This window comes from Rhinopithecus bieti, unplaced genomic scaffold (genome assembly GCF_001698545.2).
Source record: "Rhinopithecus bieti isolate Rb0 unplaced genomic scaffold, ASM169854v2 scaffold_2574, whole genome shotgun sequence".
Lineage (NCBI taxonomy): Eukaryota > Metazoa > Chordata > Mammalia > Primates > Cercopithecidae > Rhinopithecus > Rhinopithecus bieti.
The window spans coordinates 7786129-7808479 of record NW_016804493.1 but is presented as its reverse complement, the minus strand read 5'-3'; the positions used below and the strand labels follow the sequence as shown (position 1 = coordinate 7808479).

At 43.3% G+C, this 22351-nt stretch overlaps 1 protein-coding gene across 1 annotated transcript in view; it reads left to right on the top strand.

Annotated features, from left to right (window-relative positions):
• The window catches only part of SMYD2 (SET and MYND domain containing 2), a 58532-nt gene that overhangs the window by 18392 nt on the left and 17789 nt on the right, over positions 1-22351 (top strand). The window contains 4 exon segments of the mRNA XM_017868795.1: positions 7483-7546; positions 17357-17467; positions 20713-20773; positions 21497-21621. Coding sequence (XP_017724284.1) covers positions 7483-7546; positions 17357-17467; positions 20713-20773; positions 21497-21621 — 361 coding nt within the window.

Sequence of the window (22351 nt, the reverse complement as noted above, 5' to 3'; positions counted from 1 at the left end):
TGAAGTAAATTAGAGATGACACAAACAAATGGAAAAACATTCCATGCTCATGGACTGGAAGAGCCAATATTATTAAAATGTCCATACTGCCCAAAGCAATCTACAGATTCAACACTATTCCTACCAAACTGTCGAAGTCATTTTTCACAGAATAAGAAAAAAACTTTCTAAAATCCGTGTAGAACCAAAAGAGAGCCCAAATAGCCAAAGCAATCCTAAGCAAAAAGAACAAAGCCAGAGGCATCACATTACCCAACTTCAAATAATACTGTAAGGCTATGCTAACCAAAACAGCATGGTATGGGTACAAAACAGAGACAGACCAGCAGAACAGAGTAGAGAACCCAGAAATAAAGCTGCACACTACAGTCATCTGATCTTTGACAAAGTCAACAGAAATAAGCAATGGGGAAAGGACTCCCTATTCAATAAATGGTGCTGGGATGACTGGCTAGCCATATGCAGAAGAATGAAACTGGACCCCTACATTTTACCATGTACAAAAATTAACTCAAGATGGATTAAAGATTTAAATATAAGACCTCAAACTGTAAAAATCCTAGAACATCTAGGAAATACTGTTCTGGACATTGGCCTTGGCAAAGGACTATGACTAAGTCCTCAAAAGCAGTTGAAACAGTGATTGACAAGTGGGACCTAATTAAGCTAAAGAGCTTCTGCACAGCAAAAAACTATCAACAGAGTAAATAGACACCCTACAGAGTAGAAGAAAATATTCACAAACTATGTGTCTGACCAAGGTCTAATATCCAGAACCTGTGAAGAAGTTAATTCAACAAACAGAACACAAGTAACCCCATTAAAAAGTGGGCAAAGAAGACATACAAGTGGCCAATAAACATGAAAAAATGTTCAACATCACTAATCATCGGAGAAATCCACATCAAAACCACAATGAGAAACCATCTCACATCAGTTAAAATGGCTATTATTGAACAGTGAAAAAATAACATGTGGCTGTGCATAGTGGCTCACACCTGTAATCCCAGCACTTTGGGAGGCTGAGGCAGGAGGATCACTTGAGACCAGGAGTTTGAGATCAGCCTGGGCAACATAGTGAGACCCCCATCTCTACAAAATAGACAACAAATTAGCCAGACATGGTAGTATGTCCCTGTAGTCCCAGCTACTTGGGAGGCTGAGGTGAGAGAATCTCTTGAGCACAGGAGTTTGAGGCTGCAGCCATAATTACAAACCATGATCATGCCATTGCACTCCAGCCTGGGCAACAGATTGAGACCCTGTCTCCAGAAAAATAAAAAAATAACAGGTGCTGGTGAGGTTGTGGAGTAAAAGGAATGCTTATACGCTGTTGGTGGGAATGTAAATTTGTTCAGCCACTGTAGAAAGCAGTTTGGAGATTTCTCAAAGGACTTAAAACAGAACTACTATTCGACCCAGCAGTCCCTTTACTGGGTATATACCAAAAGGAAAATAAGTTGTTCTACTGAAAAGACACTCAAATGTTCATTGTAGCACTGTTCACACTGGCAAAGACACAGAATCAACCTAGGTGCCCATCAACAGTGAATTGGATAAAGAAAACGTGGTACATATATACCATAGAATACTATGCAGTCATAAAAAAGAATGAAATTATGTCTTTTGCAGCAACATAGTTGCAGCTGGAGGCCCTTATCCTGAGCAAATGCAGAAACAAAAAACCAAATACCTCGTGTCCTCACTTTTTTTTTTTTTTGAGATGGAGTCTCTGTCGCCCAAGCTGGAGTGCAGTGGTGCTGTCCCGGCTCACTGCAACCTCTGCCTCCTGAGTTCAAGCAATTCTCCTGCCTCAGCCTCCCGAGTAGCTGAGACTACAGGCATGTGCCATCACGCCCAGCTCATTTTTTGTATTTTTAGTAGAGATGGGGTTTCACCATGCTAGCCAGGATGGTCTTGATCTGCTGACCTCATAATCCGCCCGCCTCGGCCTTCTGAAGTGCTGAGATTACAGGCGTGAGCCACCATGCCCAGCCGTGTTCTCACTTTGAAGTGGAAGCTAAACATTGGGTATTCATGGACGTAAAGATGGCACTGAGATTACTTGGAAGGAGAGAGGGGAGGGAGCAAGGGCTAAAAAACTACGTATTGGGCACTATGCTCACTACCTGGGTGATGGGATCATTTATATTCCAAACCTCAGCATCATGCAAAATCCCTATGCAGCAAACCTGAACTAGGAAGGAGAGAGGGGAGGGAGCAAGGGCTAAAAAACTATGTATTGGGCACTATGCTCACTACCTGGGCGATGGGATCATTTATGTTCCAAACCTCAGCATCATGCAAAATCCCTATGCAGCAAACCTGAACATGTACCCACAGAATCTAAAATAAAAATTGAAATTATTATTTTAAAAAAGGAAAATTTGCGTATAACCAGGTATTTGGTTCACTGAGCATACGTGTGGTAAAGTCTTCCCTAGAGCCAGGCAGAGCTTTTCAGTTTTTAGTGAGGAGTGCAGTGTTCTCTCACCAGGTTCCTAGAGGACATGATCCAGCTTGGACTCTCCCAGGATCTGTTGAAGAAACAAGTAGGCTCACCATACTGAATGAGAGGAGGGACCTATGTACACAATAAATACGTCAATCCTTGCTTTCTTACAATCTGTTTCAAGTGAAATGGGTTCCTGGAGCACAGTGGGTTGAGAGACGCTGTTGTGCGGGTGTTCCCTCCCTGTATCTCATTTTGAAAAATGATCCTGGATTCCCTCCCCATTGTATCTTTAAAGCAAAGTGACATTAATGGGATACCACTGGAGCCCGGGCATTATGCAGACTAGAGTAAAGCATGCCTCTCCCATGCTGTGTTGTTACTATTAGCTTATCCACTGATGTAGAAAGACTGTTTTTGCTGCATGGAGTCTCCCCTCCTGAACCATTGTCGCAGTACTCAAGGAAGGATGCTCCGGCATGATGGAAACAAGATGTGTGAATTCCAATTCTGCCACCTACTTGCAGAATGACCATGTTGGATTCGTTGTTTCACGTCTAAGATCCTCATTATCTTCATTTGAAAAATAGGAATAATAATAGTTTCTTCTTAGACCTGATGAGATTACTAAAATAGATCACCAGTTTTCAAACTTTTTGGTTTCAGGATCCCTCTATACTCTTAAAGGTTATTGAGAATCGCAGAGAGCTTTTGTTTATATGAGTTATATCTATCATTATGTATCATATGTCAAGTTAAACAGAAAATTTTGAAGGTTTATTTGTTTTGAAATAACAACTATTCTAACATTTTCTGTGAGAAATATCTTCCAAAACAAAAGAATTACTGAGAATAGTGTTTTGTTTTAAATTTTGTTAAGTCTCTTTAATGTCTGGATTTATAGAAGACAACTGGATTCTCAAATATGCTTCTGAATTCAGTCTGTCATGTTATGTTTTAGCTGGATTATGTAGTAAAAATAAAGCTTCACATAGATATGCAATTGGTAAGAGAAGGGTATTTCGATACCTTTCTCAGTTACATGCGATGTTCTTATTTGATTCATCACTAAACTTTATAATTGATGTTGTCTTAAAAGTTGTGATGTGCAATCGGAAGCCATATTGTGAGCTTTATGTACTCAATAACATAAAATCTATTGGCTTCCCTTACACTTGGAACGACTTTTTTGCCATGCATAACTTTTGAAACAGTGTCATTGGCCATTTGGAAAATATTAGTTACCTAGATTGTACAGATCTCCTGAAAATTGACTCATTTTATGAAACCATATCAAAAAATCATATTTCTTAATATTGCCAAGAGTCTCATCAGATAAGTCTTCAGTATTGAGAAGCTGTCAGGCTCAGGATGGCAGATCTGTGTTTCCCAAAATTCTAATTTTTCCTTGAAAACTCAAATTTTATCTTTGGCAGCAAGTGTTGTTTTCCTGGAAGTGACATGCTCACTTCATTCATTTCAGTAATATATCTGCCAAATGCTCAAGTCTGAATAACCACAGTTTATCTAAAGCTGTTCTTTCAAGTTAAAAAAAAAAAAAAAAAGAAAGAAAGAAAAAAAAAAAGAAAAAAAAGGCCAGGAATGTTTCCAAGAAGAAAGCGGCTAGTTCAGTTTACAAGGCCAGTGATCACACCATTGCTCTTTCGTGACATAGCCACTGGACTTCAGTACGAAGCAGAAATACTTTTTGCATTCTTCCTGCTTCACTATACAATGCCAAAGAGATATATACTTAAGAATCGAGATTTAGTAAAGTTAATATTCATTTAGTAAAGTTAATTTCATGAACGTCAGGGACGTTCATGAAACTGGCTTTCCCCCTCTTACTAACAGTGAGGCAGTAAAGAATACAGTGTTTCTGACCGGGCGCGGTGGCTCATGCCTGTAATTCCAGCACTTTGGAAGGCTGAGGTGGGTGGATCAGCTGAGGTCAGGAGTTCGAGACCACCCTGGCCAACATGGTGAATCCCTGTCTCTACTAATACAAAAATTAGCTGGGTGTCATCATGCCTGGCCGTCATCCCAGCTACTCAAGAGGCTGAGGGAGGAGAATTGCTTGAACCCAAGAGGTGGAGGTTGCAGTGAGCCAAGATTACACCATTGCACTCCAGCCTGGGCAACAGAGCAAGACTCTGTCTAAAAAAAAAAAGAATACAGTGTTTCCTGGGCTTTGATTTACGCTCAGGTATCTGAAGGTTTACTACCCTCCAGGAACCTTTATGCCTTACACCTTCTGCATCACAAATGTTAAGACAGTGAGAAAAAAAGCAAATAATCTGAATTCTGTCTCTCACCAACTCCCTGAAACGGTCTCCAGGACCCCAGCAGTCTGCAGACCTTCTTGAGAACCACTGGGATAGACAGTAGAAATGATGTATATATCATATTTCAGCCAACACTGAAAAGTTAGCCCTTACTTCCTGCTCTTTATTGTTTGTGGCTATGGACTTGGTGACAAGCTGGTTCGAATGAAGGCCAGCCTTTGGGAGAGGTATTATTTTGATGAAATCTAGAGTTCTTTCCTAGTTCCCTAGAGCTTAGTTGCCTACTATCTCCTTGGGTTGTTACGTGGAGGCTGCAAACAAGTATTGGTTTCAGGTTAACTTTACTACTGGTTTCTGTGCAGGAAAACCTGTATTAATCCTTGTTTTTTTTTGTATGTTGTGGAGCTAATAAATATCTTTTTAACCATGATAATTTTCTAATCTCTTATATCAGGGGTTCTTAACGCTGGTGTCAGAGGCTCTTTGCTGGTCCTACATATGGGCTTTTAAGTGGCCCCTGAGCCTGTTAATTTTTTTGTTGTTCAGCATTTAACAACAAGTTAAATGCTGTTTAACTTATTCATGTTGAATGAATTTCAAAACCCCTTGAAATTTTACAGACTTCTTTTGTTCATTAGGGTTGGGGGAGAAGGTGGGTTATTAGAGAAAGTTAAAAGCTTCAACCAAGTTCTCAGAGGTCTTTAACCTGCCCCCTATAAAAACAAACATTAAAGATGACTTTTCGGATGGACATTTTTAAAGGGTAGCATCTCCCACCGTTATCTATTTCCTGACACACCTCTCCGTGGAAAGAAGTTTGCAAGCTTCCTCCCTGGCTCTGCTGTCTTTACTTTTCCTCCCCTGGACATTTCTGCACAGTGCACGTCACCCAGTGCTTGCTGACGAGTCACTTCACCGTGATTTTTTTAGTGCATTTCCTGAGAGAGCAAGGGTCTGTGCATCTTGTTTCTTTTATATTCCAAAATGCAAAGTCAGTTCAGTCCCTTCAGATATACCCTGGGGGTTAGGGGGAGTATTTTAGACCAGAGAATACATCAGCTAAATTAGCAGGTTCCTTTTTGAACTATTGAGGTGTGCAAACTTGGAATATTTATTTATGCCTCAACCCCAAGATGTGTTTTTCTCCCACATTCTTCAGTCTGCTTCTTGGAATCCAAGTGCTGTCATGAAAGCTGCAAGGCAGTCTGTTTAGTTCCAACAGTAGAATTTTTGGAAGACTTCCTTGATGCTGTAGGAGGAGTGTGGTGACTACCACTTGCTGACGAGAAGCAGCGGAGGATTCTGCAGCGTGACAATATGTATATCCGTATTATAAGATGTCAGCCCCACCGTGCACGCTCCCGCCCCCGCCCCCGTCAGCTCTTGCTGGGCTGCAGAGGAGGTGGGACGAGGTGGCACAGGGTGGCTCTGCGGCAGTGTAGCCGCTTCATGGTGTTGGTATCTCCACAAGTCCAGAAGCTGGCTTCACCGGGGTGGGAGAGAGTTAGACAGCAGGTTTTACCGATTGCGCTCTGACTTAAACAATGTAATTGTTCCCTACTTCGGAAAAAAAGTAAAGAGTTTTGTAGTATGTGGCTTAATTCAGTGGCTTTTCAGCTTTTGAAAAAGCTTTGGTTCATCTCACACAATACACACGCTAGCACCTAACAGTTGGGAAGCAACAATGTCCCCGTCCTTTATGGGAAGCAGGAAAATGATATAACAATGAATAAGTTGAATTGACCCCATTATGAAGAGGCAGAAGAATAGCTAAATAGTACACTGACAAAATGGGCATGTGTAGCAATCAGATCCCATAATACCGTATTCAAGAATCTATCTCTTGGCAGGGGCACGGTGGCTCATGCCTATAATCCCAGCACTTTGGGAGGCTGAGGCGGGTGGATGGCTTGAGCCCAGGAGTTGGGGATCAGCCTGGGCAACATGATGAAACCCCGTCTCTACAAAAAATACAAAAATTAGCCAGGCATGGTGGCACATGCCCTGTAGTCCCGGTTACTTGGGAGCTGATGTGGGAGAATGGCCTAAGCCTGGGAAGTCGAGGCTGTAGTGAGCCAGAATCATGTCATTGCACTCCAGCCTGGGTGACAGAGTGAGACCCTGTCTTAAAAAAAAAAAAAAAAAGAATCTATCTCCACTTGCTAGGTTGCACTTTTAAACTTAGCTTTCTGGACCTCATTCGTATAGTCCTAGCATACTAAATTCCATCTTTGCATTACTTGCAGTTTCTAAATAATGAGAGTTGTCACTCACATGGGATTTTCACTAGAGCAGGTGTACCCCAACACTCCATCTTCATGGGGTCAAACCTACAACATGGTTTTGTTTATTTCTGTGCCTCTTTAGCAGATGAGAAAATCAGGACGTAAGAACCTTGACTTGCCCTGAACTACTGACCAGTAGTACAGATGATGTTCATAGCCTTGGTGATTCTGGCCAGGTCACCGGTCAGTCAGAGCCATTGTCCCTCATCTCTTTGGACAGCACCTTCATACTGGTGGGCTCGGTAAATGTGAGTGCATGCGCTGTTTGACTCAGTCACTCCTCAAAGGCTAAATCTGGTCAAACTCTCGTTAAGGAACATGCGCCTTCTTGGTGGGAGAGTAAGGTAAGGTGAACCTTGGCTCTGCTTTCCAACCAGGTGGCTTTTGTTATTGCATGATAAAATGTACAGCTTCACGTTTCTGTGCCTCTCACCACTACAGTGCCCTTTCTGTTTTTAAGGAAAGAAGGATTGTCCAAATGTGGAAGATGCAAGCAGGCATTTTACTGCAATGTGGAGTGTCAGGTAGGTGCTGGGCCATTGGCAGGGAGGGCCTAATTTCCTCTGAAGTCCTCCTCTTCCTTTTCATGGCATTCCTCAGCGCCCCCCTGTAGCCAGAGCTGGAAAGCATAGGATGTGGCTGGATATCCTTGGATGTATGCTGACCCCAACCTCACAGGCAGCCAGTGATAGGCAGTAACAGTTTGAGGCCGTATGCAGCACCAAAATTGAGGTGCAGAAGAAGAGACCATGTTAGATACAGGCAGGTGTGCTAGCAAGTTTGCCCCAAGGACTGCAGCCACAGATGGAAAATGCAGAGGTGACAAACAATGTTAAAATGCTATCTTTAAGTTTTTAAATTTTTTATTGTTGCATTTTTATAAATTCCTCCATAGCAGGCTACATCTTACCCTTGGGCTGTTTGAATCCAACCTGCTTACAGCGAGGCTCAGATGAGCCCCTGGTCCAGCCTCTGTGTAGCCAGAGGGGGACTATTCTGAACTCGTAATTGGAGCCAGCGCCTCAGGACCAGTCAGAACTGAGGGGTTCAGGATGGATGAGTCTCAAATGAATCCTGAAATGTAGGAATGGGAAGGTTAATAAGGAGGATGTTGGAGGAATTCTTGGTAGACTCTTTGAGGGCCTAAGAGTGGTATTTCCCAAACTGTTACAGTAAACACTCGTTCCACAAAATGTGCGGAGATGTTTCACAGAAAATGCATTTCATGTTCAAACAATTTAGGGGAACGTGGTCTCTTTACTTCAGAACTTGTTATAGTCTTTGATACACTAGTATGGCATTGTGAATTTCTAAGCCTTCTTGTTCAATCTCTCTATACTCCCCCTGGCATTTATTTTTAAAGGGAACCTATTAATATACCTTGGGAAATGGTGATGCTGTTAAAGGGTGGTTCTATGGTACAGGGAAGATTTTCTCCCTATCTGCATCTCTTTTTGTTGTTCCAAATACCTGGTGTCGTCCTTCTCCCTTCCCCACCCTCCAGCCCCATCCCCAGTCTACTTTGGCTTACCCACTATTTTTTTTTCCTTTCTCACCTCCCTACACTGTTGGCCTCTGAAAGGCCTCAAAGAGCATTATTTAGCAGTGGGAGAGATTGCTAAGCCCTGGTGTCTCATCTGACTGTAGCGCCCCAGGGACAGCGGCCCCTCTCCAGAATGGAGCACAGGCTGAGACCTTGGCTTGGGAATCTCAGACTCTGCCTTGGCTCTGAAGACCATATGCACCGTCCCCTTCCCTGTGTTTCCCACAGCAGGCTCCCAGAGGCTGTCAGCCTGTGTGGCAGTGAGAATATAAATGGAGCTCGTAGGTGAGTTTTTGGGGAGGGTGCCTTCTTTTGAAGAGGAAAGATCATACTTTGCTCCTACCAATTGTAGATAGAGTAGTGCATTGGCATTGTAGAGATCAGCAGGCCCTGCGACGTATACAGTTTGATTCTAGGCCTGCCAGATGAGTTAGCTGTTTCTATATGTAAGTTAAACACTTCTAAAAAGTTAACTCATTCCATTCTGGTTCTGTAGCAAAGCAAGCATAGGGAGTCACATGTAGTTCAGATCATATAGCATAGAGTAGCAGGAGGCTGTGGTCCTAGGAGCAGGTCCTGGCTCTGCTACTTGTATGAAATTGGCAAGTTATGGCCGGGCGCGGTGGCTCACGCCTGTAATCCCAGTACTTTGGGAGGCCAAGGCGGATGGATCACCTGAGGTCAGGAGTTCAAGACCAGCCTTGCCAACATGGTGAAACCCCGTCTCTACTAAAAATAGGAAAAAATTAGCCAGACATGGTGGCGGGTGCCTGTAATCCCAGCTACTCTGGAGGCTGAGGCTAGAGAAGCACTTGAACGTGGGAGGCGGAGGTTGCAGTGAGTGGAGATCGCGCTTTTGCACTCCAGCCTGGGCGACAAGAGTGAAATTCTGTCTCAAAAGAAAGACAGAAATTGGCAAGTTACAAAACATCCCCGAGGCTCAGTTTCTTTAAATCTGAACTGAGGACAGTGGTGCCCACCTTGATGAGTTAGGGACCACGTGATGTGATAGATATTAAAGTTTTATATAAGCTGTAACCCTATATACAGGTGTGAGGAGTTAGTATAAATAATCATATTACAGTCCACAGAAAAATCGAATTTGTGTAATTCAGGCTAGACTAAAGCTTAGCTTTATGCAAAGAAATCAACAGCATAGTTTTGATTTAAGGGGCTTGGTTTTTCAGCCTGAGAGAATGAGTGGATTCTAAGAACTTGAGGGTACTGATGGTGTACGTTGTGTGAACAATGCTTATTACAAAATGAGTCTTAACTCCGTTAAGTAGCTGTGAACAGTGTATTAATGAGTACCATCAGAGTGTGTGGCATGTGGAGTTAGCTGCGAGTCTTGGGTCTCCTGAGCACGCTGCTAAACTGTCTTCTGTTAGGCCTTACGGGGTGGCAGTATTTTGATGAATCATCATGGCCCACGTTGGGATTTGAGATGCCCTTTATGGTTTCCCTGTCCCCAGGACCTAGAATCCCAGATGTGCAGATTCAGAGACCTCATTTGTAAGCGTGCAATGAGGGGCGTCCTCCCTTGGGGGAGGCTCACATTAACCAATATCCCAACCTGTATGTGCCACAGTGCCAGTTTATTACTCTACAACAAGAAGTTGAACAGTCTAGATGTCCTGCCCTTGAACAAAACTATACAGGTGGTCACTTCATAATAAGACAATTGCTTAAGGGAGCAAGGAACTCCAGGATGGAGGAAACAGTTATGGGATTCTACTGTTGCAAGGCTGCAGGCCAAGAGAGCCTGCTGTGTTCAGCCTCATGATGGAGTTTCCCCTGCTGCTTACTCAGTTCCCGGGCAGGGGCACCCTGAGCGCTGGGGATTACTTCTGCAATTCTGCTTTCCTGTGCTTCTGTTAAGTATCTGGTGACCAAAGCACCCTCGTAGGAGGTGAGTGGTACCGCAGCTCCTGAAGCCTCTTGTTTCTAGAGGTGGCAGGTTGGATCTGACCTGTAAGTTCCATTTTTGTTTCATCTCTCTCCCACTGCTGAAGGAAGAGGCTAATGACCATTAAGGTTTTTCATCCTTTAGTACTGAAGAACTAAATAAGTATGGGCAGTGTATTATAAAGAGATAGAGCAGACATAAAGGTTTAATAAAAGTAAGTGCCTAGAAATAAAGGGTAGTGCAAGGGCTTCGTAAAGGAAATCATTAGGGAGGAATCTGGGGCATCTGCTCCAGATAAAAATGTGTTCAGGGTTTGGCTTAAGGGAGCGCTTGCATGGGATCAAAGTAGAGGCTCTGCTTAAAGGATAAAACGTGGCACAAAACAAGAGCGGCGATGAGGAAGGTAATTGAGTGATTCTCCACCTAAGAAAGCATGGCCCTCAGCTGCCAGTAATTAACTGGTCCTTTCTCAAAGGTAGGCCCTACCCCCCTGGAGTCATCAGGTGGTCGGTGCCACACAGCAGATGGTGGAGTTGGGATAGAGGTTATCGAGTTCAATGTGTCAGTAGATAAGAAAGCATAGTCCCAACTGGTTGGGTGATCCAAGATCACCCAAGGTCAAACAGTGGCAGAATGAAGATGAGACTTTACACACTACTTGGGGAGGGCTTTCACCCCTTTACAGTAGTGTGCTTGGGAGAAGTGAGGGCCCTCTAGAAAAGGAGGTGCTGTGGGAATGTCAGAGAAAGAGAAGTGGCCTTCAGTGGATGTGAAAGGGGAGAGCTGCGTCCATTGTTGCCTTGGCCAGAAACCTCTCCAAGAGTCCTAAAGGCTCACATTGCTTCCTGGGGGTTTCCTCTTTACCCAGAGTAAAGCTTCTTAGGGGATCCTAGCCATGGTGTATGTTCTCCCCAAGCACTCTTCTGTCTGCATGCTGTGCTTTCAGATTTTGCTTTATTTGATACAGTTTGGTTCTATCTTGTCCTGTTACTTTCCTCTTAGTTCACTTGACTCAGTGTGATGGTGCCAGAGGAAAGATTTTAATTGCTAATGCATGAAAGGGTAATGGGAGGAAATACTAAAATCCTTTTTAGTTGGGCATGTTATTTTGTAACCTGTGTGTTTTAATGAACTGTATTTATTTTTCTAAATACACCTGGGAAGCAAAATATATTATTCATTCACCCATTCACCCGTAAATTGTGCCAGGATATTTTCAAGAGAAGAGTTTTAGAAAGTTATTATATAGAATAAATCATTGTGCAGTAGAACTTTCTAGGGTATATTTCTTAACTGTAATGACTATAAAGAAGAAAACCTTTGTGTTTTAGAGCTGAGGGGGTTAGGAGTAAGCTTTGAAAGTAGGAAGGGATTTTTTTTAAGTGTGTATGAGGAGCATGTGAGAAAATAGTAGGCCCTTATCATTAACTAGGAAATAACTGAAGTATAGAACATGTCTAATAAATGCTATTGTTATGGGTGATTACTGTAATGGGGCCACAGTCGTAAGCTCAATCCTGGATCAGTTCTCTCCTGTCAGCCATAGGAAGCATCTTAAATTTGGGCCACTCTTTTTGTCTAAATCTTTAATATCACCAGTAGGAAGAAATGCATGTGAATGACTGAGTATGTCTCATCGCTTATATTGGGAAAACGCAAAGCATATGTCCTAGTGATGGTAGCTCAGCAGCATGGGCCATCTTTGTATAAGGTGGTCAGGGGTCCACCTGATTGCTTTTGTACTCTTCTTCTCAAGGATCATGCTAGTGGAAAGCAGAAATCCTGTGACATTTTTTCCCTGTTCCACATTTTAAGAAATCACATGTGAATGTGTACAGGTAGACTGTGTTTGTTGTTAGAAGAATAGAAACACCAAATGCTAGAGGCAGAAAAGGGACTGCATGATGAAAATCCAGTCTCCTTACCGAGGAAGGCAACATATTTGCTCAGCAGGAAACTGGATGCCATAGTAATCACTCTTTTCTTCCAGTGTTGGAAATGCTGGTGCACCATGAGACAATTTTGCAACTCTTTATGCATCTTTAAGCATTTTTTACTATGTGCAAAAGTGAAAGTCATGCACAGTAGTTATTATCGTAGTTGAAAATGAATTAGAAGTTTTAAAAGAGGACCATCAGTATGAAAAATTCCATGCCGGGCGCGGTGGCTCAAGCCTGTAATCCCAGCACTTTGGGAGGCCGAGACGGGCGGATCACGAGGTCAGGAGATCGAGACCATCCTGGCTAACACAGTGAAACCCCATCTCTACTAAAAAATGCAAAAAACTAGCCAGGCGAGGTGGCGGGCGCCTGTAGTCCCAGCTACTCGGGAGGCTGAGGCAGGAGAATGGCGTGAACCCGGGAGGCGGAGCTTGCAGGGAGCTGAGATCCGGCCACTGCACTCCAGCCTGGGCGACGGAGCGAGACTCTGTCTCAAAAAAAAAAAAAAAAAAAAAAAAATTCCATATCTCACCTTTTTTATAGATTTGATTAATTTGCACAATCTGTCCTCATTATGGGAGAATCAGAAAGTGTAGACTAGTAGAACGGAATAAGTATTCATAATCTTATTCCTTGAGAGAATACTTTGGTATATATCTTCCCGAATCCCTTCTGTGCTTATATGTGTATTTTATTATTTTATTTTATTTTATTTTTGGAAAATGAGATCCTGGTTTACAGAAAATTTTATAAGGATTGCTATCAGGGCAGGAGCACTATCTTGAATTTTGAAGAATAGTGGGAAAACTTTTAGAAAAATTGATAACATTTAAAAAAGCATAAAGAGTTGCAAAATCACTCTGTATACAGCAGTACTGCCAGTATTCAAAAATAATTTATAACATTCATTCCTATTCATCAGGTTAGCCTAATTTTTTTTTTCAATTTTGTCCAGTCTGGTTGCTTATAATTTCTTACAGGCAAAACTAGGGTAGTTGCCTCTGTCAGGTTATTTAAAATATGTGGACCATCTCTGTGATAGAAGAGAATGTATCGAAATATGCTTAAAACCTGACATTTTTACTAGATACTATCACATCTTCCTTTTTTAAGAATTAAAGCTGTGCAGTGCCATCATGGTATATCTCTGCCCTTCCTCCATTAATCCACCTTCAAAAAAGAAAGTGAAACAGTATTACTATGGTAAATTTTCTTTAATGAAATTTAACCTGATTCTGCATTTTCTTGTTTATCCAGCTACCTGATTTTAACTGCTATGAGTGGGACTGTATCTAATTGTAGGTGCTCTTTTATCTTGGTTCTGACATTGCCATAAACTGCTTGAAGTCAAAGACTTCATCTCCCATCCCTGCCTCTATGGTCAGTTGCAGGACTTGTTGAACGAATGAATGAGTGAATGAATGAACAATTACCAACGTTTCAGAGCGCAGCCTGGGCCAGGCACTGTTCTGAGTGCTTCTTGTGGATCTGCTGATGGGATCCTTTGCATCTGCATGAATACCTGATGATCCGTATTTGGCCCACATTTCTTGGTAGTCTTCAAGCTTGATATCTGATTATCACTGTTGGAAGGTGTAAACTCATAGACTCAGAATTCTGGACTTGCTAAGTAACTTAAGGATCGTGTTATTTACAGCCAAGGAGACAGATGCAAAGGGATTAAGAGACCTGCGTAGTCACACAGCTGTTTCGCTGCAGAGTGGGAATAAATGGCAGGTTTCTTGAGTGCCAGGTCAGTAGCCCTCCTGCTTGACAGCACTCTGCTTTCCTCCCAGAGCTTTCCTTATGTTTGATTCCCTTCCTTTTGAGGACATTTATATCAATAAATGTCACCATTATGTAATATTTATGTAACATTAATTTTAAATCAACTACATTAATAAATAGATTGTATTTTGTAAATAATAGTTATATTAATAAATGTTCATATTTAACTTCCCAGGAATTCATTGTAGTTGCTAAACACCAAAGCACCACCTGCAGTTCAGAAAACAATAGCTTGCAGGCCCGTTAGGGACAGAGTTCATGTCTTGGAGTTCTTGGAGTCAGAGTGGGCATTTGTCTATAGTTGTTAATGATCCATCTGTCCCCAGCTGGTAGGTCCCCTTATCCCCTCAGATATCCCGAGGGTCATCTCTGTCTTTTCCTCTTTGCTCTGCAGCTGAGGAGGGAGCTGATTAGTCTGCAGGGAGCCAGACCCACCTGTTCCCACCTCTTTGCCTCATCACCATGCTCTCATTTTAGGCTTTGGCTAAAAACAGATTCTCTTCTCCCTTGTGCATATCTTGTCATTTCTTTTCCTCCCTGCTCTTAGTTATATTTGGCGCGGCGTTATTTAACTCTGCAGAACATCTTGGCCCAGAACTTGAGCTAAGGGGCTGTACTACAGACTGCATTAAATCATTAAGTGACAGTATGTGCTTCCTTCTTGGGGGATCAGGTTGGAGGGAAGGGGGTAGGGAGACATCTTCATTCCTTCAGCAACTATATTGAGTGCCTAGTAAATGCCAGGCACTGTTGTCAGTTCTGGGGTTACAGCTATGAACAAAATAAAGTTTCTTTATTTTCCTGGGGAGAGACAGATACTAAACCAAACAACTAATCAATATGTAATATGCTCAGGTGGTGAGAAGTACTAGGAAGCTGCAGAAAACAAGGAAAGGGAGAATGATGGGGAAGTGCTGTTTCTGACAGGGTGATGGTGGCAGGTATCTTGAGAAGGTGACATTCCAGCAGTGGCTGGAGAGGAGGAGGGAGGGAGCCACATAGATATCCAGGGGAGGAGAGTGCTAGCCACAAAACAGAGCAAGTGCAAAGGGCCTTGAGGCAGGTGCATGGCTCCAGGCACAGCCAGGACACTGCTGTGGCCAAGTGCAGTGAGGCAGGCGAGAGTGCAGTGGGAGATGATGGGCTAGGGGTGGTGCAGGGGCACTCCCATCACGTATGGCCTCCTAGGTTACCTTTAGTGCTTGGCCTTTTGCCTGGATGAGAAAAGCCGTTAGGTTTTGAGCTGAGGACTGGCCTGATCTGAGTTTTGTCAACAGGATCCCTCAGGCGGCTCTCTGGAACCTAGTCCATGGGAGCAAGGACAGAAGCGGGCATCCAGTTAGAAGGCAGTGGCAGGACATTAGTCATGAGAGACGTTGGGGCTGCAGCCGGGTAGAAAGGTTGGGGTACTAAGAAGGGATCAGATTCCGGGCAGAGACAGAGGATTTGCTAGAACTGACTGAATGTGGAGTGTTAGTGAGAGAGCAGCATCAAGGATAACTCTAGCTTTTGGCCTGCACATATATTTTATTTTGAGACACAATCTCACACTGTTGCCCAGGCTGGAGCTCAGTGGTGCAGTCTCGGCTCACTGCGACCTCCGCCTCCTGGGTTCAAGCAATTCTCCTGCCTCAGCCTCCCGAGTAGCTGGGACTACAGGCACATGCCACCACGCTCGGCTAATTCTTTCATTTTTAGTAGAGATGGGGTTTTACCACTTTGGCCAGGCCAGTCACAAACTCTTGACCTCAGGTGATCCACCCATGTCAGCCTCCCTGCCCTGAGCATTTATGGCCATTTTCTGAGCTAGGGAAGGTCAAGGACAGAGAGGACAGTACCCCATCGTGAAAGAGACAGTTTGTTAGGGCTCCCATCAGTATACAACGTGCTCTGACATTTCCCACCTAAAAAAAAAAATCCCCCGCAACTTTCCACTACTCTACGCTGTGTCTCCTTTCATTCTCTCTTGAATTTGCTCCCAGTCGTTTCTTACCCCATCATCCCACCAAAACTGGTTTTTATGAAAACCAGCAAGCTTCCATGATTCCAAATCACATTCTCCGTCATCTCACACTAAGCCTATCTCCAGCACTGGCATCATCGTTTACTCCCTAGTCCTCAAAGTACTTTCCTCCCTTGGCCTCCAAAACGCCATGGTGTCCTTCTCTCAGTGCCTTCCCCATCTCAAGTGATGACGCCTCCACCCTTCCAGCAGCAAGTGTCCTTCATCCCCCTACCTGGGGCAGGAAAACTTCAGGGCATATGATAGAAAGAATACTACTGTTAGGCCAGGCATGGTGGCTCAAGCCTGTAATCCCTGCACTTTGGGAGGCCTAAGCAGATGGATCATGAGGTCAAGAGATCAAGACTATCCTGGCCAACATGGCGAAACCCCATCTCTACTAAAAATACAAAAATTAGCTGGGCATGGTGGTGAGCACCTGTAATCCCAGCTACTCAGGAGGCTGAGGCAGGAGAATCGCTTGAACACAGGAGGCAAGAGGTTGCAGTGAGCCGGGATCCTGCCACTGTGCTCCAGCCTGGTGACAGAGCGAGACTCCATCTCAAAAAAAGAAAGAAAGGAAGAAAGAAAGAATACTACTGTTTTATCCAGTGCATCTTTGGGAAGTCCTAAATATCCCTAAATTTCTTCCAGTGTTGCCCTTCATGGAACCCTCATTTGTGCTTTTTAAAAAGCCACCTGTAAAAGAGACTCATTGCTGTGTAAGTCAACTCTCCATTATTTGCCCTGACGTGAGAACAAAACCAGAGCGGAACTGTGAGGCAACAGAGCCAAATCAATGGCTGATACTCAAATCGCTCCCTCTGCAATTTGACAGCTTGAACAGATAATGGAAAAATGTATGTGTTGTTTGGAATAATGAGGAGCTGCAGAAAGCCATGAGGTGCTTGAGGAAAAAACACAAAGTAGATCTTCTCATCCCAACAACCTTGACCAGGCCTGAGTCAAGGTCATACAATCCTGTCTATCTTAAAGGATGTTTTTATCTCTAGCTTTTTTGAGCATCCTCGTGTTTTCCAAAAGGAAACATATTTTACTTGACCTTAACTAGGGGGACTCATTGCATCCTCTTCTCTCACACTTTATTCCAGTGTATGTGCTGTTCTTTAATAATGTTTTTTTCAATCTTCCCAGAAAGAAGATTGGCCCATGCACAAGCTGGAATGTTCTCCCATGGTTGTTTTTGGGGAAAACTGGAATCCCTCGGAGACTGTAAGACTAACAGCAAGGATTCTGGCCAAACAGGTGAGGAAATGGGACAGTGTTCAAGTGCATTTTATTTTATTTTATTTTTAAAGGTCAGAAAGATGAGTAACTGACCTTTGGTAACCATCTCTCGTTAAACATCCTTAGACTCCATTTCCTATCATATCCATATGGACAAGGGTGGGGAAAATACTCCAGGCATAATCTGGTTCGTTGTGTGCCCTGTGCAATTAGGTTGTTGCTCACCCCAGACCAGGAGCATAGCCACAGCTCTGAAATTCTGAGCTGCTTTCATGACAGGTTTACATAGAAGTACATGACATGAAAAGCCTGACCCCAAATAATTAGAGCTTCCTAGGGAAGCAGATTGGTCTGAGCAGCTTTGAGATTTTCCCCTCTTTCCATTCTGACATAAAGAGTGTACTCTGTTCCCCTGTCCTGTGCAATATTCTGCTCTTTCTTGGCTCCTTTCTTGCCTGTGCATAGGCAGGCAAAGAATTGGATGGAACAGCCACGACTATGACATGTGCAAAGAAGAGAAAGAGTGGAAAAGTAGAAATAGAGGTAAGGGAGAGGGGAAGAGAGTTAAAAAAAAAAGAAAAAAGTGAAGAAGAAGGAAAGAAAGAGGCGCCCTTGATGGAAATAGATGATAGTCATCAATGGCTTTCTCCAGAGGTGATGCCAACTCTGACTATTCAGAGTTAGAATAGTCAGACTATTGGTCTGGTGGGCACAGGCTTGGTGGGCAGGCCTATGCAAACTTACCCTCAAAGACTAAGGAAGCTGAGAGACAGAAGAAAGAAGCTGACAAATCCAGCTTATTAGAAACATTTACTAGGACTTATGAACTGAAGCCATGTCTATGTCTTGGGCGGCAGCAAGACAGGATGGTGGATCCCTGCACCATTACCCGTCAGACCCAGGGCTTATATACCATGGGGAAGAAATGTGTACAGCAGTTGAAAGGAAATGTAAGGATGCTATGCGAATCTCCCTGAGAGCAAGATTTGTGCTCAAGATTGTTTTGACCTAAGGCAGGATTTAAGGTAACTGTAGATAAAGTAGAAATCTTAGAAGCATTCCCAGAGCAGGAGTTAACCAGAAGTCAACATGGTGCATCAACATCCAGGATGAAATTGCTTTAGCCACCACACTGACTGTTCTCCCCCTGATCTGGTTCGTTCTTGCTGATTGCATGATAATTAGACACCCAATCTTGGAAGGGCCAAACTAAAAAGAGGACAGGAAAATGCCATAGGACTTGTCCTTGTGATCCAATGAAATAGGCAGTGTGGGGCTTAGAAGGCCTGTGTCCAGGCTGTGGAGGTCTTGCTCCTCAGTGTTGTCAGAGAAGTTGGTGGCAGGGCCTCTGGACTATAAATCTTTTAAAGCTGAAATTTCGTCTGGGCAGGCATAGTGGCTCATACCTGTAATCTTAGCATTTTGGGAGGCTAAGGCAGCAGGATTGTTTGAATCCAGGAGTTGGAGACCAGCCTTGGCAACAAAGTGAGACCCATTCTCTGTAATACATTTTAAAAATTAAAAAAATTTCCCAGGCGTGGTGGTATACACCTGTGGTCCCAGCTATTCTGGAGGCTGAGGCAGGAGAATTGCTTGAACCCGGAACTTCAAGGCGCAGTGAGCTGTGATTGTGCCACCGTACTCCAACCTGAGCAACAAAGTAAATGAGACCCTGTCTTTAAAAATGAAAAAAAAAAACAAAACTGAAATTTCATCTACCTCTTCCATATACCTGCCAGCCCTCCTCTACCCTTAAAGTTTTCCTATTTTTTAATCTAAACCAAATGTGATGGAAATGGTTAGCATGTATCTGTCACCAGACCAAGTTAGGATCCTGGGCTGTGTAAACAGAAGTAGAACATTTCCAAACTCTGAGGTCATCTTTCCACTATGTTCAGCTTAGGTCAGGTGCTTGCTGAAATGCTACCTCGCCAGCTGAGAGTATCCAAAGCCATTCATGGGTTGCCTGTAGAGTGAGACTAAAGCATCAGAATTCCTTCCCTGCAGGAGGTTAACTTTCGGATCCTTAATAACAGTTATCTTTAAATGTATGCAGAGTATTTGGGCTGAATGAGTCAGAGGGAATAGGATGACTGGGTGAGGCATCAGAGCCAGTAAGTCATCAGATGGGATCTCTGCGCATCTTGGGAGGGTTGGGTGGCCAAGCCGGTGTTTTATTATTTTCTTCTCCTGAATTATTGATGATATTTATAGTAATATTTTAAGAATTCAGAAGAGGCTGGTAGACTTTCCTGAATGAAAAGCTTTCCCAAGAGAGATGACTTATAAATCTTATAAAAATGCATTCCGTGAATGGAAGATTTCTGCTCTAAAAAAGAACTATTGAGATATTTCGGCACCAGGAGGGTAGTCTGAATGCAAAGATGAGTTTATACAAGCTTCATTCAACTTTTATTATAATTACTACTACTACTAATAGTGTATTAAATGAAAGTTACCTGCCCATCTTTTCATCTCTATAGGACTTGATGATTAAAAAAACAGACCATTTGTATTCTAGTAGCTTGCAAAGGATTAGGGGAGACAGGCTACCAAACTACCAAGGGGAGGCTTAACATGTTAACTAGGGAAGTGAGCGTGCCCTGCTAGACCACCTGTATCCCCAAATTGAATAGCCAGATTACAAAGACACGGCCTTGGGCCAGCTCCTGAGCTCTGCCTTTGAACTCTTGTCAACACCAAGTTTATTCATGTTCTCAAAGCCTAGCGGGTTTACTATTGTTAGCTCCTCTTGGGGTGTCTAGAACAAAGCCAGCAACACGTTTAAAGTGAATCTGGGCTCACAGATACAACCAAAAGTGTTCTTTTTGAAACACAGAATTTGAGATCATTTTAGCCTATGCTTAAAGAAAGTGTAAAATGGATGGGGGGTTTGATTTTGTTCCTTTTTAGAAGGCGAAATAATAAATAGGATGGTTTGTCTGTAGACCCAGTCCTTTTAATAAAAGACCCTAAAAAGTTGTTGTCCGGCCCTGTTCTTTCCCATAACAGGCATTTCTGAGCCTACTATGTGGATAGTATTATCAGGGTGTTAGGTACGCAGTAGAACATTTTAAAAAGCGCTTTAGAAGAGTCTTTGGATTTGGTTGTTGGAGAGCCCTAGTGGTGGAGTCCTTGGGTGCCCGTTTTACTTCCTTAAGAATTGTTCCTTTTTCTTTTTGTTGATGTAAAAGTGAAAGTGCCACTTTCTACACTGGTTGTTAAAAAATCTGTATCTGTATGATGTCTTCCCCAATTGCTAGAAAATCCACCCAGAGAGAACACCTTCGGAAAAATTGTTAGCCGTGAAGGAGTTTGAATCACGTAAGTCTTTCTTCTGTGACCAGCCGTGCAGTTCTCTCAGCCACAGATTTCACATGGGTTCGGCAGGATTGAAGTGAGGACGGGCTAGCCTGTGCTCAGAGGAGTAGTGATTTCTTTCATTACTAGTTTTTATTTTGACTTTTGTGCTATTTTGAAAAGCACTTTTAGCTTTTTCCTTCTGAGTTGACAGGATTGTTAGGAAATAATTAAAGGAGGTAGGAGCTCCCAAGATGAATTATTGCACCCTGAGCTACCTCCTGCTGGCCCTCTTGGCATGCTGAATATTTTTGGATCTTTGCTGAATTGCAGTCCTGTAAATAGCTGATGTTTTTACTGAAAGCCATGAAATCAGGGGTTGTCCAGTTGTTTGACCATGGCCCAGATTCCTGGGCCAACTGGGGGGCCCTTGACTAGGCTGAAGCTGTTTATGAGTCATGGCTACTCATCCCTGACCTCGTCACTAACACTCAGTTGAAATCTCATGTCCTGAGTGACTTCTAGTCATCAGAGGGAGAGGAAGAAGAAATGGCTTGCTTTCTTTCCCTAGAGTTTGTCAGTTAAACCAAGTGATGGGGAAGAATGTTCTCTGGGGGTTCAACATGTTAGTTTTGGGTTTTTTTTTTTCGCCCTTTCCTTTCCTCTATATCATTCACAGCAACAAAGGATGTAGCTAGAAAGCCTGTGTTTTCTACCAGGTGAGAATAATGGATTATTTATCCACAGATCTGGATAAGTTAGACAATGAGAAGAAGGATTTGATTCAGAGTGACATTGCTGCTCTCCATCACTTTTACTCCAAGCATCTCGAATTCCCCGACAATGATGGTCTCGTAGTACTCTTTGCACAGGTAAGGATGCCAACAGCAGGTAACACTCAGTCTGGCCTTTCCCTCTCCAAGCCCCTCTCCCCAGCACGCACTCAGTGAAGATGAATGCAAATAGAACGATGACATCTTCCTGACAATGAAGCTCTGAGCCAATTGGACCCTGTGTTGCCATAGCCTTGCTTGGTGACCTTGAGCAGATCAAGGTCCTCTCTGCTGGCCCTCATTGATGGGTGGAGTGTAGGAAATTCGCCTCTGCCTCTGCCTCACGAAGAGTTCATGAAAACAAAGGAGTTGTCAGTGCCCTGGTACTCTGGCATACTTTAAGCTCTTTGCAAAGAAAAGATCATTTGAAGTTCCTACATTAAATTTAACTTTTACTCTCTTGAACCTTCTGTTCTATCTGTAGTGTTTTTTCACTCTAACCAAGGCTGCACTGTTAGAGCGGAGGCAAAGACAGGTGCCCCGACAGGAGGGCCCTTTGTGATGGCCTGAGGAAGGGCAGTCACTGCTGAGAGAAGCCCAAGTGGGTCTAGGTGTGGGAAGTCTTTCCTGATGGTGGCTAAGAAATCTTGTTTAGAGAAGCCTAAGTTTACCGAAATCAGATCTAAGGAAAACTTAGGTTTCTAAGCAAGAGCAATTTGAAAGTGATCACAGAGGCCGGGCGCGGTGGCTCAAGCCTGTAATCCCAGCACTTTGGGAGGCCGAGACGGGCGGATCACGAGGTCAGGAGATCGAGACCATCCTGGCTAAC